Source organism: Bufo gargarizans, chromosome 4, assembly GCF_014858855.1.
Source record: "Bufo gargarizans isolate SCDJY-AF-19 chromosome 4, ASM1485885v1, whole genome shotgun sequence".
NCBI lineage: Eukaryota > Metazoa > Chordata > Amphibia > Anura > Bufonidae > Bufo > Bufo gargarizans.
Window position 1 is genome coordinate 23185552 of NC_058083.1, and position 15479 is coordinate 23201030.

General features: G+C 42.7%; 1 protein-coding gene across 1 annotated transcript in view; it reads left to right on the plus strand.

Annotated features, from left to right (window-relative positions):
* The window catches only part of NBAS (NBAS subunit of NRZ tethering complex), a 678694-nt gene extending 665114 nt beyond the window's left edge, over positions 1-13580 (plus strand). Inside the window, 1 exon segment of the mRNA XM_044291127.1 lies at positions 12729-13580. Coding sequence (XP_044147062.1) covers positions 12729-13004 — 276 coding nt within the window. The 3' untranslated portion in view covers positions 13005-13580.
* The last annotated feature ends 1899 nt before the right edge of the window (positions 13581-15479 follow it).

Genomic DNA, 15479 nt, shown 5'->3' on the forward strand with positions numbered 1-15479 from the left:
GCTCCCAGGATCCATTGAGCGATCTTCCAGTCCCTGGCCAGAAAACCTTTGGACAAGGTAATTTGCGCCTCTGCAACCAATGACTGGCCTCAGCGGTGAAGTGTCCCCATGCAGCATGTCACTGCTGGGTAAAGTGCCCATTGGGAAAATGTCACAGCAGCAAATGTGACCCCGTCTGGAAGTTTACAGGCCAGGTATCGGAAGATCGCTAAGTGGATCCAAAATGGAGAGGCAGGTGAGTTGGATTAAGTTTAAAAAAGGACAAAAGGCTGGACAAACTCTGTAAGTACCAAAGTAGACGATAAGGGGTTAAGGCTGGATGCTAGGCCTGAGTCACTGTAATTTCCACATTGCTGTGTTGCCCTACGTACATAGATGTGGAAAAAATTCTTTGAAATGAGGTTTCGTCTGGCTGGGTAGCTAACGCAGCGCAGGGGTTTTGATGTTGCGTGGATTTCCTATGTCTGGCTCTTTCATTAGCTCCTATTGCCGCCTCTCACAGATCTGCCTGCATTTTTATCTCCTAGTGAGTGCTGCCGCTCTGCTTTGTAGAGTTTCCCAGCCTGACAGCTCCTCATTCCTGCAGCTGAATTCACTCTGGGCTCCTACCCTTTGTTAGAAATGCTTTAATAATTGAACAATCTTGCAAATACCACTGCAGAGTGTGCAACTTCCCCAGATATCGCGGGTATGTACAGTATGTCTGTATCGCTAAGTTGTGAGCATTGTCATGAAGGGCTCTGGTGTCCGCTTCTGAAGCTGACTATATACATTAAGGAATAAAGGATACCGCGGCACCTCCAATAAAGTGACGTGTGCTTTATTCACCAACTCACATGTCACTTTATTGGAGGTGCCCGGTATCCTTTATTCCTTGCGGTATATACGGGTGGTAGGACCGCCGCCTTAACCGCTGGCACTCAGTCTTCACCTCGGTTTGGTGGTGCTGCCCAGGAGCTTTCATTTTTTACTATATACATAAGATAGAAATTGGTTGATGGTTGAACAAACAATCACCTGGTAAATTATGGCTTTGGGACACGACCATACACGCTCAATAGGTGTCAGCCAAACAATAGTTCTTTCTCTCCCGTGTCCGTCCCGGCCTTTCCAGATACATACACATTCCACTCGGCCGGACATGTCTGTGTATGCTGTGGACAGAGCAGAGAAAGACGCTGTCAGACCGTTCTGGCGATGGCTGATCTCCCCTGAGAACAAAAGGACGGGCGACAATATAAATTTTGCCCGATCCTGGTCTCACCTGTCATCATCTGTCAGGGGACACCCCTTTGCTTGGTTTTCCTTCCCTGGAGGGATATCTGGCTTTCACTGTGTTGAAGACCCATAACTTGTCATACACATTAGATAGAAGTAGGTTGATGGTTGAACAGCAGTTGAACAAATATTTCACCGACAGGACCATACACATTTTAGTCCACATTGGCCGTTACAGTTGTTCAAACTGCCTAAACATCTGAAGTGAAACCGGGCGATGGATGAAAGATCTTTCTGGGAACATTATTCCAAAGAGAGATTTTTTTGTTCAAACAATCTTTCTTTAAACAAAAGATCTTTCATCCGACAAAAATATTGAACACAGCCAACTTCTTGTCCAACGATGATGGTCTACCATGGGTCGGCAATGTAGCATAGCATGCTGCCATATGGATGAAATGGCTCATTCTGTATCATGACTGATCATAACATATCTGTCTTGAATACCGTAAAAGAGTATGTGTAGGTATATGTATGTATGTGTGTGTGTATATATATATATATATATATATATATATATATATATAGTGTAAAAATAGTAAAATACAAAATGATGAACTAAAAAAGTGCACCATGCAATTACACCGTAATACCGTATTAAAATTGGGCAGCACGGTGGTTCAGTGGTTGGCACTTGTGCCTTGCAGTGCTGGGGTCCTAGGTTCGAATCTGACCAAGTACAACATCTGCATGTAGTTTGTATGTTCTCTCTATGTTTGTTTGGGTTTCCTTTGGGTACTCTGGTTTCCTCCCACACTTAGACATACTGATAGGGAACTTACATTGTGATCCCCATTGGGGGCAGGTTGATGCTAATGTCTGTAAAGCGCTGCGGAATATACAGTGGGGAAAATAAGTATTTGATACACTGGCGATTTACCATGTTTTCCCACCTACAAAGAATCGAGAGCTCTGTAATTATTATCGTAGGTACACTTCAACTGTGAGAGACAGAATCTAAAAAAAAATCCAGAATGATTTTTAAATATTTATTGCATGAATTCTGGCTCTCACAGACCTGTTAGTTGTTTTTTTTTTTTAAGAAGCCCTCCTACTCTGCACTCATTTCCTGTTTTAATTGCACCTGTTTTAACTCATTACCTGTATAAAAGACACCTGTCCACACACTCAATCAATCACAAACCAACCTCTCCACCATGGCCAAGACCAGGGACAAAATTGTAGACCTGCACGAGGCTGGGATGGGCTACAGGACAATAGGCAAGCAGCTTGGTGACAAGGCATCAGCTGTTGGTGCAATGATTAGAAAATGGAAGAAACACAAGATAAATGTCAATCTTTTTCGGTCTGGTGCTCCATGTAAGATCTCGCCTCGTGGTGTAAGGATGATTCTGAGAAAGGTCAGAAATCAGCCCAGAACTACACGGGAGGACCTGGTCAATGACCTGAAGAGAGCTGGGACCACAATCTCAAAGATTACCATTAGTAATACACTACGCTGTCATAGATTAAAATCCTGCAGGGTACGCAAGGTCCCCCTGCTCACGCCAGCACGTGTCCAGGCCCGTTTGAAGCTCACCAGTGACCATCTGGATGATCCAGAGCAGGCACGGGAGAAGGTCATGTGGTCAGATGAGACCAAAGTAGAACTTTTTGGTATCAACTGCACTAGCCGTGTTTGGAGGAAGAAGGATGAGTACAACCCCAAAACCATCCCAATTGTAAAGCATAGCAGTGGAAACATCATACTTTGGGGGTGCTTTTCTGCAAAGGGGACTGGACGACTGCACTGTATTGAAGGGAGGATGGGGTCATGTATCACAAGATTTTGGCCAACAACCTTCTTCCCTCAGTAATATCATTGAAGATGGGTCCTGGCTGGGCCTTCCAGCATGACAATGACCTGAAACACACAGCCAGGGCAACTAAGAAGTGGCTCCATAAGAAGCATTTGAAGGTCCAGAAGTGGCCTAGCCAGTCTACCTACCTAAGCCTAAGCGAAAATCTTTGGAGGGAGCTGAAACTCAATATCGCCCAGCGACAGCCCCGAAACCTGAAAGATCTGGAGAAGGTCTGTATGGAGGAGTTGGCCAAAATCTCTGCTGCATTGTGTACAAACTTTGTGTACCAAATATTAAAGGGGTTGTCTGGGTTCAGAGCTGAAACCAGACATATCCCCATTTTCACCCAGGCAGCCCCCCTGACTTGAGCATCGGAGCAGTTCATACTTCGATGCTCTCTTTTGCCCTGCACTAAATCGTGCAGGGCAAAGGCATTTTTAGGAGTCCCGGTGACATACCAGGGCTCTCCATGGGGCTGCCAGGAAGCCCGGTGACATCACAGGCACTGAAGGGCGGGCTTTAGCACTGCCCTAGCCTGTAAAACGGCTAGGGCTGTGCTAAAGCCCGCCCATCAGAGCCGGTGACGTCACCGAACACACTGCCGGGCGGAAGCTTCCGCCCGGCAGTGTGTTATAATAAACAAAAGAGTCCGTGCCCTGCGTGATCGAGCGCATCGGAGCATGAGATGGGGGAAAATAAGGGTATGTCCAGGTTCAGCTCTGAACCCGGACAACCCCTTAAGGTTCTGTTTTTCTATTGTATCAAATACTTATTTCATGCAATAAAATGCTAGTTAATTATTTAAAAATTACTTCTGGATTATTATTTTTTTATTCTGTCTCACAGTTGAAATGTACCTATGATTAAAATTACAGACCTCTCCATTCTTTGTAGGTGGGAAAACATGCAAAATCGCCAGTGTATCAAATACTTATTTTCTCCACTGTAGTAGCGCTATATAAGTTCATAAAATAAATTATAAATACCTAAGATCATGTAACATAACCCTGCTTTGGGATTTATAAATAGATAACTACTGTATATTTTCCAGTTCACCGTCCATCTCTCAACGCAGGCATCTTCTAATGACTTGCAAATAAGCTAAAAGCAAAGACAAAAGATACAGCAACACTCTAACTGCAATGAACCTCTGAGAACCTCACATAAGTGTAATAATACAGTAGTAACACAATTTACAGTATTCCCTATATTCATTGCGTGTATCTTAGCTCTCACTGTGCTGCTGCATCTTTGTGTTGGGAGGTGCTGACTAAAGTTATGTTCACATGGTTAATTTTTGCACTTAAAAAAGAGACCTCTAGTTTCTGCTGTGATTTTGCATGCTGAGGGCCCGTCCACGGCTTTAGAATCAAGGTAATCCACTTGTGGACACCCACCACAGTTAATGGTGGTTCCTGTGCTTGTCCCTTCTTGACACGGTCTTAAAATCTGCACGGAAATGATATGCGGTCGTGTGGATGACAGAGCGGACTGCCATTGAAAACAAAGGGAGGTGGTTTATTGGTAGACTTTGCATTCAAAACCACTGTGTGAGCAAGCCCTCAGAATACACTACACAATCTGCAACAGTATTCCCACAGCCAAAGCCACAATAGAATTAATGCTGCAGATTTTGTGGTGGATTTTGTCTTTTAATAGCATTGAAGTCTGTGATGAAATCCTGCATCCCAAAACATGTATAAAACGCTGCAGAAACACTTTCCACAACTGAAGAACTCCGTGCAGAAATTTAAACCATTTATGTGTTGCAAATTTCACCCATAGGATTACATGGTGTAAACGTCTGCAGTGGATTTTCACACTATAGAAGTTACACCAGGCATGAAGGCTAGGGTGAGTTCTCTCTTTCACAATTGGGGGATGCTCCCATCTTGGCTAGGCTCTCCTCCTTCCTGTCCATGTGTTTGTTTGTTTGTTTGTTTTTTTTTTTGTTTTTTTATTAGTGTAAAGCTGCTTCGTTTTGGAGGCCTAGACTCAAGAGAGCGAGGCAGGGTAAGGACCCAACTGTATGAGATCACTGTTGAAGCTGGGCTCATGCAGTTTGGTCAAGAACCCCACATTCATACGGTATAGTAAAAGTCAGATGAATGCAATTTTTCTTTTATATTGCACAGCAGATTTGTGAATGCTCATTTACAGTATTTTTCACCCGATAAGATGCACCTAGGTTTTAGAGGAGTAAAATAAGAAAAATATAGTTTTCAACAGAAATAGACACCCCAATCAGACCTCAGATCAGATCCCCAATATTTAGAAGACCTCCAATCAGACTTCAGATCAGACCCTCCTATGTTTATAAGACCAGACCCCCAATGTTTATCAGACAAGACCCCCAATCAGACCTCAGATCAGACCCCCATGTTAATAAGACCCCCATGTTAATCAGACCTTAGATCAGAGGGGGGAAAAAATCATCTTACCTCTCCTGCTCATATGCCGCCGCTCCTGAGATCCAGATTCTGTGCTTCCTGCTGTGCTGTGACCTAACATATATCATTAGGATATAATGCTATTAAAGCAGCATAGCATTAGTAACATTATATTCTAACATTATATTCTAATGATATATTAATAATACCCTGTTCCACCTGTACTAATGAATGCTTTCATATCAGAAAAAAAATACAATATTTCACTTTGTTTGGAGGTCTACTTGCAAGGTTAGTACATGATCATCGGCTATGTTTTCCTGGAATGTTCTCCTGACACCCAACCATACTGTGACCTTGAAGCCGAATGTCTCTAGAAATAGGGAACAGCCCTAATAGAAAGGAGCACCCCATAATGTCTACTTGAAATCTCTTGGTTGAGAACACGTTCAAGCGGGCTTACAAAAAATGATATTCTATACAGAAATAAGAAAGTCCTCAGCTAAGGCTGTGAAATGGCTGATAATATTTTGTCTAGTTGTTCCAGGCAGCTAATCCACATCTCCTTGAACAACCACTGAAACACGTAATTGAAATGTGGCACATGAGCCATGGAGATTGTGTGCAGTTAACGTGACACTCCAGTGCAGTTCTGTCGCCTCTCTCCTCCATTACAGATGGTAGAATCTCCTCCTGCGGTTAGTACTGTATCCTGTTTGCATTCCATGCGTGTATACAAGTGTCTACACAATCATCTGTAAATCCATATATTGTATGCACAGTTTTGCATATGTATGGATGCTCCAAGCCTGTTTCTCTCCATTTGCACATTGCACTTGTCATCGCTGCTTAGTGTTCCGTGTCATTTTTGAAGATCTGCCTTGGTTTGCTCATCTCAGGACACTGATCTATCTCAAAGATGTGAGGAAAATCACCATTTCCTGCTGTATACTCGCAGATCCATAAAATCCACATTTATTTATAACTTGTGCTTGTTTTAGATTGTAACTCAGAAACCTCAGAAGAAGCCTTCAGTCATGTAAGACGGAGGCTTTATCCCAAACGTATTTCAACTGACTCCACTGTTCCACCAGAATGGTTCACCTTGTTTTCTGTCTCACTTCCACATATATTCTTGTTAACCTTTTACTGTTCAAGATTTTGGACAAAATATAAGACTATTTCCTCATATTAAAGTGCCTTATAATTTTGGGGCCAGTTGGGACCTCCTGAACCATGTTGGAACATCTCAGTGAGTTTTCTCTTTTCTCACTGAGCTGCAAAACACGTCTTTGAGTGAGATGATGTCTCATTGAACATAAAACTGAAAACCACAGCATAAAAATGTAATCCAATTTTGTGATGTGGACATTTTTATTTATTTATTGGTAAAGCCAGCAAAAGACTAAAAGGAAATATTCCACACAGTTTACACAACCAATGTTTCAGGACCTTTTTCATGGCCTACGGTAAATATCCAAGAAATGCATAGTATCACGTGTGAAAAATTTACATGGAAAATTAGATCATGATGAGGTCACTTCATGCTCTTTATTACTATATTCACACTTGTTTTCTGTCAGCTTTAGTTGTGTTATGATGATTATTAGGGATGAGCGAATCGACTTCGGATGAAACATCCGAAGTTGATTCGCATGAAACACGTTTTAATACTGTCCTGAGCGAGCGCTCCATACAGTATTAGAATGTATTGGCTCTGATGAGCCGAAGTTATTACTTTGTGAAGTTTCGCAAGACTTCACGTTATAACTTCATAAATTGCTTTCTACTGTAAAAAAAAACTGCTCCGTACAGTATTCAAACAAACTTTTATGCGAATCCCTAATGATTATACTAACTAAGCATGGCATGCTATAGTAACCAGTGAAGAAAAATAAAGGGAACCTTGATATATACCTGCTGAACCCATTTAAAGTTGATGTGTGGGAGTAGGGCTGCAACGAGTACTCGATTAAATCGAGTAACTCGACACAAAAAAATCCTTGATGCAAAAATTGCTATTACTCTCACTCTGTGGTCTCCCCATGGCCCACAATGCGCTCCAAATACTCACCTTGTTGGAACGACAAGAAAGTGGGCGGGTCATTGGTGGCTTTATGCCGCTGTTTGGGTGCAGCTTGTGAAAGAGTGACAAGTCATGGGCAGGTCACTATGGAATGGGATGCGTGTTGTGGCCGGGCCTCCTTGAATAGTGATAGACTTTGGGAGGGCCAATCAGAGTCGCCTCTGCGAGAAATGGATGGGATCATGAGTCGGATTGACACTGACAGATCGCACCGATGGAGGTGGCCGAAGTGGTGAAAGCCGGGTCTGGCTCCAGAAGTGCCAGCAAAGGGAGCGGAAATGGGGGGGTCGCCAGCCCAAGCCCTGGGTGCCTGGCACTGACTGGATGTGGGCACAGCTCCCCTTCCTGCCCAGAGGGCCAGCAGCAGTACAAGTTGGATAACTTTTACACTGTGGGTGAGTTGTCAAGATGTGTCGTTGTGAGGCAAAGTTGTTGGGGGTCCCCTGAAGTTTCTAGTTCATTTATCTTTTATGTATGAAAGTGGCATCCTGTGAAATCTAGGACCGTTCTCACTGCAATAGAGATGGGAACCATTTAAGTCAGTGGAACTGACTGGCGCTGAGAGAAGTGGCATAGAAGTCACATTGCGGGAGGTATTGCACGACACCAGGCTGTGCATTGGACAGGGGTTTGGGCTGATGTATAGCTAAGGGATCAACTGTCATGCTCAAGGATGGCTCTGTAGCAGTGCTGGAGTGGAAGTAACATCTGGAATTTCTGGGGTCGTGGTTGTGGCACACGTGCGAGTTACGCTGCGACCCCATTCGTTTCTGTGCTAGAACTGCTAGAGATGATGGCACAAGGGGGGAGAGACAATGGCACAAGGGAGAGTGGAGCTGATGGCACTGGGTGGATGAGAGCTGATGGCACTGGGGTGGATGAGAGCTGATGGCACTGGGGTGGATGAGAGCTGATGGCACTGGGGTGGGGAAGAGCTGATGGCACTGGGGTGGGGAAGAGCTGATGGCACTGGGGTGGGGAAGAGTTGATGGCACTGGGGTGGGAGAGAGCTGATTGCTCTGGGGTGGGAGAGAGCTGATGGCACTGGGGTGGAGGAGAGCTGATGGCACTGGGGTGGATGAGAGCTGATGGCACTGGGGTGGATGAGAGCTGATGGCACTGGGGTGGATGAGAGCTGATGGCACTGGGGTGGGGGAGAGCTGATGGCACTGCGGTGGGGAAGAGTTGATGGCACTGGGGTGGGAGAGAGCTGATGGCACTGGGGTGGAGGAGAGCTGATGGCACTGGGGTGGGGGAGAGCTAAAGGCACTGGGGGAACGGAGCTGATGGCACACGGAAGTTGATGGCACTGGGGGGAACGGAGCTGATGGCACTGGGGGGAGGTGATGCACTTGGGCTGATCGCAGGGGTGAACAAACTGTGTTGGGGACTGATGGCAGGGGGTCTGATGAGTTTTTATAAAGTAAAACAGTCTATTCATTTTTTCTTATTAGAGTACTAATTAATCATAAAAATAATCGGTAGAATACTCGATTGCTAAAATAATCTTTAACTGCAGCCCTAGGTGGGAGAAAATAGATCCTGACAGATCATTACTGATCTGCCGTATCCGTCTAGGTTCCTGTACACATGATGCTTCCATTCAATTTATTTCAAATAAAGATTTTTTATTTTCTACGACCCTATTTGTCTTGTATTGTGTTTTAGATTCATGTTAAATGTAACTAGAGCAAACCCTTTTCCCTGTTACCTCAACGGTGCTGTATACTGAGCAGTTTAGCTATATTTATCACCAAAGATATTCCTGCTATACTTATGCTATAAAACTGGCTTAATAATAAGTATCACTAAATTATACAGAGCTTTCCTCCTGTATTACTGTGTCCAGAAGATTCATTATACCCGTGGGAGGCCTTTATCCCACGCATTTCAAGCCCCGAATCCAACAGAAGCTTCCAGAGCATAAGCTTTAAAAAAAAAAAAAAAATATGAAATTTATAGCTTTTGCCATAAATAATAAAAATAAGTCATAAACTTTTAGTAATGTTGTCAACCTGTGGGTTTGTACTTTGTATTATTTTTGGACAATTTGCATGTTATTAAAATCTTACTTCCAAAACATTTGCAAACAAAATGCATTAAAAACCTAATATCAGGAACCCTTAGGAGTTTGCGAAGGAATTAATCCGTTTTTGGAAATAAATGGTAATTACTAGGCTTATTTATTTCCTTACAATATCCTGCGAGAGATAAGGAGGCAAATGACAAAAGTCTTTGAAAGCACCTTGGGGTGCAATTCCTATATGTTAAGCCACCAAACAGTCATTTTCCTAATGTTTTGCCTTTCAACCCGCGAATGATAAAGTAGGGCAGCTTACAAGTTGTGCACATTAGAGAAAACCATGACGCCTGAAGACATCGCTAAAAATAGAAGACTCTTCTGAATGGTAACTGCAGGGCTTTGTACCAGGTTCAAATACATAATAGATACAGGTAGTTCCTGCTATAATGCATATATTAAAAATCTTCTTAAATGTGGATTCTCCAAGGGTATAACAACCAGCTGATCTCTTCTACCCAGTACCAAATATTGGTGGCTAAAATACAGACCCATACTAGAGCACCATTGTCTTGTATGGCAGCATGGTGGCCCATGGTTCAAATCCGAGCAAAGAAAGTGGGGCAAATTTACTAATAGTGTCGAACTTTACACTGTCTAAGAATACGAATTGTAGTCTTAATGTTAGACAAATTTACTATTCTGGCGCATGGACCTTTGTAAATTTGGAGTGTCGTAAATCCTACTCTAGATTTATGCTAAAAATTTCTCAGCTTATTTCACACACTCCAAAAACACTCACTGAAATTGACCTACAGTGAGAGAGAAATATTAGGTGGGGAGCCCCAATGGGGACAGGGGCTAATATGGTGACAATCTTGGTACAGAGCTGCAGAATATGTAGCTGCTATTCTTTAAAGGGAACCTGTCATCAACTTTATGCTGACCTCACAGACGCGCTGATTTCAGCGGGGTGTCTCTCATGAGCTAAAAGTAAGTGGTTGCCGAGAACCAGCATCATAATCATTGCAGCCTAGGCCTTGAAAAGAGTCAAATCTACCTGAGAAGAGTCATGGTTATTGATAATCTCCTGCTCTCCGCCCATCTGCTGATGATTGCAGTTCTCTAATAGAGAGAAAGGGAGAAAACTAGGCAGAAGACTGTCAGTCATCAGCAGGTGGGCAGGAGAGCAGGAATTCATGAATAACTTTAAGGTGGCCGAGACTTTAAGGCCCAGTCTGCAAAGATTGTGATGTTGGTTCTCGGCAACCATTTACTTTTAACTTTTAAATGAAAGACTGCTGAAATCAACTCACCTGTCTCTACTTTATTCTGCTTTTAGTATGGGCAGCACAAAGTTGATGACAGGTTCCCTATAAGCACAAGGAAATGAATATGAGCAGAATATTGCATTAGAAGATTCACCAGTGAGGAGAATTTTTAGCTTTGCTCTTACCACCTTCTATTTTCTCTGTAAAGTTACTTTTTGGTCAGCCCCCTGGTACTTATATTATTATGATAGGGTCCACAGCGGTGATCTGCTCCCAGCCAGAAAATGTGCAAGGGGCTGCCGCACATTTACTAGCTGTACGCCATCACTTTATAAGATAGGAATAACACTCTGAGGAACCCTATACTCCCATCATGTTTCATGTATGACTGTATCAGCTTCCGACAAAAGCTCCAAACCCGTAGTTCAGCAATTTTTTTAAGCTGGTAATGTGGTTGTCCAAATAACTGCTCAAAATGAAGAGTACTGTGCAAATGTTTTAGGTAAGTGTGGGCTTTCAAAAATAGACTTGTTAATAGTTTATTTTTATCAGTTAACAAACGCAAAGAGAATGAAATAAAGAGAAATCTAAATCCAATCAATATTCGGTGTGACAACCCTTTCCTTTGCCTTCAAAACTGCATCAGTTCTTCTAGGTACGCTCTCACACGATTTTTGAAGGAACTTTGCAAGGAGGTTGTTCCATCTTCTGTGGATGTAGGCTTGCTCAAATCCTTTTGACTCTTCATGTAATCCCAGACAGACTTGATGATGTTGAGATCAGGGCTCTGGGGGCAGATCATAACTTCCTGGAATCCTTGTTCTTCTTTACGCTGAAGTTCTTAATGACATTGCCTGTATTTTTTAGGCCATTGTCCTGCCGCAGAATAGATTAAAATTTTAACCATTAACGTTTCTATTTTTGAAAGCATTTTTAAAAATATGAAATATTAAATATACTTTTTTAAATGTTTGTTAGAAATATTAATCGTTTGAATCTATGTTATTTGTCCCTATTTATTTTGGGGGCCGAAATCAGAATGGGAGGGTGGAAGTTTGGCTTTTCAGCTCCACAGCACTAGTTAAAATTTTGGTCTTATTCTAAGGGTCTATTCACATGACTGTATTTTCGGAATGCGGACCCATTTGGTTCAATTGGGCCACAAAAGATGCGAAAAGCACAATGTTTGCTGTAAACAACCGTATGTCCGTTCCGTGGCCCCTCAAAAAAATTATAACACTCTGCATTTCTTTGCATTTCTAATAAAGAAGTTGATCCGCAAAATAGATACGATCAAGTTAATGCCCCCTATGACTTCTATTTCAACCCCCATCCTTTATGTGAATAATAATTTTGGACAGGAGTAAGATCATTTGTATCCATCCATATCATGGTCATGATGACTACAGAAGGAGCGGAGCACTGATATGCCCTCTCTTGTGATTATACCAGATGGGAACGAGGTGTATATGACGAGGAAGTTGTCATATAGGACACCCTATAGATGTTGAAAGTATGTGAATTTGACCATATCAAGGCTTATTTTTGTAGTATTTTTATTTTATCTTGGATAGAAAGTTGAACCAAGTGGGGGTGAATCAAGCCTGATGTCTTATATGTATTGTTCCCATAAAGCATTTTACCTATACTGTGATTTTTTTGGGGAGTAATTTGGTTATTTTTACCATGTTATCTGCCTGCTCTGTTACATTTTAGCAATGGGATGCTCTTACCCACAAGAGAAGATGAGATTTGCTACTATAAATAGCTCACTTTTGTTCCCGGGCTTTGTCTTGTTCCTTTCAGAAGATCGTGCTACACAAAGCAGAAAATGTGCAATCTTCCATTTTCACATGGCTTTTTTTTTTTTTTTTCCTGTAGGTCACTGACTCAAACTGTGACTCCGAAATCCTTTCTCTGCTTCTGGATGCCAAATTGCTGGTAAACTGCATTGGTACCATCTACTACTCGCATCTGATTAACCATTTGCTAGCTGCATCGGAGGAGTCCAGGTGGAACGTTGAAGAGATATCAAGGGAGCTTCGTGATTCTGGATACAAAGCAGAAGCAGGGTCTCTACTGATGTCTTATAGAGGAACACACCCTGCTCTCCAAACCTTTACCTCTGCTCTCTCTAGTCTTAAGCGGTGGCTGTAGAGTATTAAATAAAATGAGTGACCTGCTAAATGGCCTCAGGGTAGGGGTTGTCAATCCCTGTTCTAACTTAGTAGTAATTGAACATGAGGTGTTTATGAAGACAGGATGCACCATTTCCTTTGTTTGACTCATTTTGTAGTTTGTAAAAACTTCATGTCCATTAAAGCCTGCTTAGATTTCTGTATTAAGTTTATTTAGCTAGAGCTAGAGCCCATCTACCTCATATTTCCATGATGGACGTATGAAACCTCTCAGACTTCACTTACCCCTTAACTAAATCTACCAAGATTCTCATCCCCAAACACAAGCACATCTCAAACACATACTGGAAGACATTTATGATAAAAAGAAAGAGTTACTGAAACATTTTACAAAATAAAAAAATTGAGATCTATATAAACCTTGTATTAGTGTGGTATAGACATACACAGGTATATCGAATACCGCTGTGCATACTGTAACTTACTGTCTTAGGCTACATTCACACGAACGTATTTTGTTTCCGTGTCCATTAGGTTTTTTGTTCTTTTTTTTGCGGATAGGATGCAGACCTATTCATTTCAATGGGTCTCAAAAAATGCGGACAGCACACCGTGTGCTATCCGTATCCGTATGTCCGTTCTGTAGCCCCGCAAAAAAGATAAAACATGTCCTATTATTGTCCGTTTTGCTGACAAAGATAGGCATTGTTATAATGGATCCTCAAAAAAAAAACGGATGCCATACGGAACGTCTTTTTTTTTCTTTTTTTGCGGATCCGTAATTTTCGGACCGCAAAACACATACGGTCGTGTGAAGGTAGCCTTATTGTTGACATGGTAGGTCTTCTATTTGATGGCAACATAGGATAGAGGGCGAGATGCTTTCTGTCGTCTGATTTAGCATTTGCATTTACAAAACCTGTTTTATATGCTGCCTGGACTCCTAAAAAAGCCAGAGAGTCCTGCTTCCCCTGTCCACACGCATTGATTGATGGGTTTTTCCTGTATTGATTTAAATACAGAGCTATAGATCACACTATGTCGGCTGGGGAAGCAGGACTGAGAGGCTTGTTCTATGAATCCTGACAGCATATAACTTTTTAGATTTTTTCATTATTATTATAAAAAATATATATATATTACCCGATCTCCCCATCGCCTCCTCCATTCTATACTGCTCTTAGAGAGGAGACCTGAAGACCTGGTACCCAATTACTCCACTTTATCTCATGGTATAGTATAAAAGCAAATGGTAAAAAGTGAATTAGTATATCTTATAAAAAAAAATAAAAAATTTGTAGTATTGACATGGGCTTTTCTACTAGACCCTCTGGAGGACTTTTTAAGCCACAGGTTTACTGTTACGTTATGTAAAATTGGCCCCCATAGGAGTTTAAGGGATCGTCCAGGATTAGGGCTCATGCACACGAATGTGTGCCGGCCGGACCCGTATTGAGGCCCGCAAACAGTGGGTCCGCAATATACGGCCACCGGCCATGTGCACACCGTGTCACGAATGCGGACCCATTCCCTTGAATCCACAATCCAATAGGTGTGATGTGGAACAGAGACACGGATAGGAAGCCCATGGAGTGCTTCCGTGCGTTTTCTGTCTGTGCCTCTGGACCGCAAAAAATTTGTGCATGCACTGCTTTTTAGCGATACGCATTGCGGACCCCATTCAAGTGAATCGGTCCTGCGTCCGCATACGGTGGCCCTACGGTCGGTGCCCATGCATTGCAGCATAGGCCCGGCCGGCATGAGCCCTTAGAAACAAGATTTTGTTTCACCCTCCCGCCCCTAGGGGATAGTGTATTTCATGGCCCATGTTTGCTGTTGCGGTTTATCCTCATTTGGCTGAATAGGACAGTCCCTTAAGATTTTAGTCATGAATTATTTCCATCGCCTTCAGTTCAAGTGGAGATAGAGCCTTCCTAATTCGTCTGCCACATTGTTGTAGTGGGAACTACAGTGTCAAACTGATCAGACATTGGGAGCGTATTCTACATATATTCCGCTAATGCCTAAATCCTTTGGTGGTGACACTAAATTTGCCTCATCATCGATGAAACGCTGATCTACATACAATTATGCGCCTCATTGTACTCCTTTGGATAAATGACCATATCATAATAGACCTTGCCATGTGCAACCGGTGGCCAACACCATTGTAGTGCAGTTCTACCCTTAGAGATTACATTGGTCTGTTTTATGAACGAGTAATTATGTTAAAGGGAACCTGTCACCCAAAAATCGCCTATTAAGCTGTTTACAGTACCTTATAGTGCTGTATAGTCGTTTCCTGATGCACTTTTTGTTAGTTTTGCAGCATGTATGCTCAGTCAGAAATCGATGTTATATTCAGCTGCTGCCCCGTGCTTCAAGTCAGGCTTGAAGTCACGGGGGCAGCGGCCTCGGCGTCTTACATGGCCCTCTCCCCGCCCCCTGCCTCTGTGACTGACAGCCGAAATCCGATTCCGGGACCGCGCTCAAC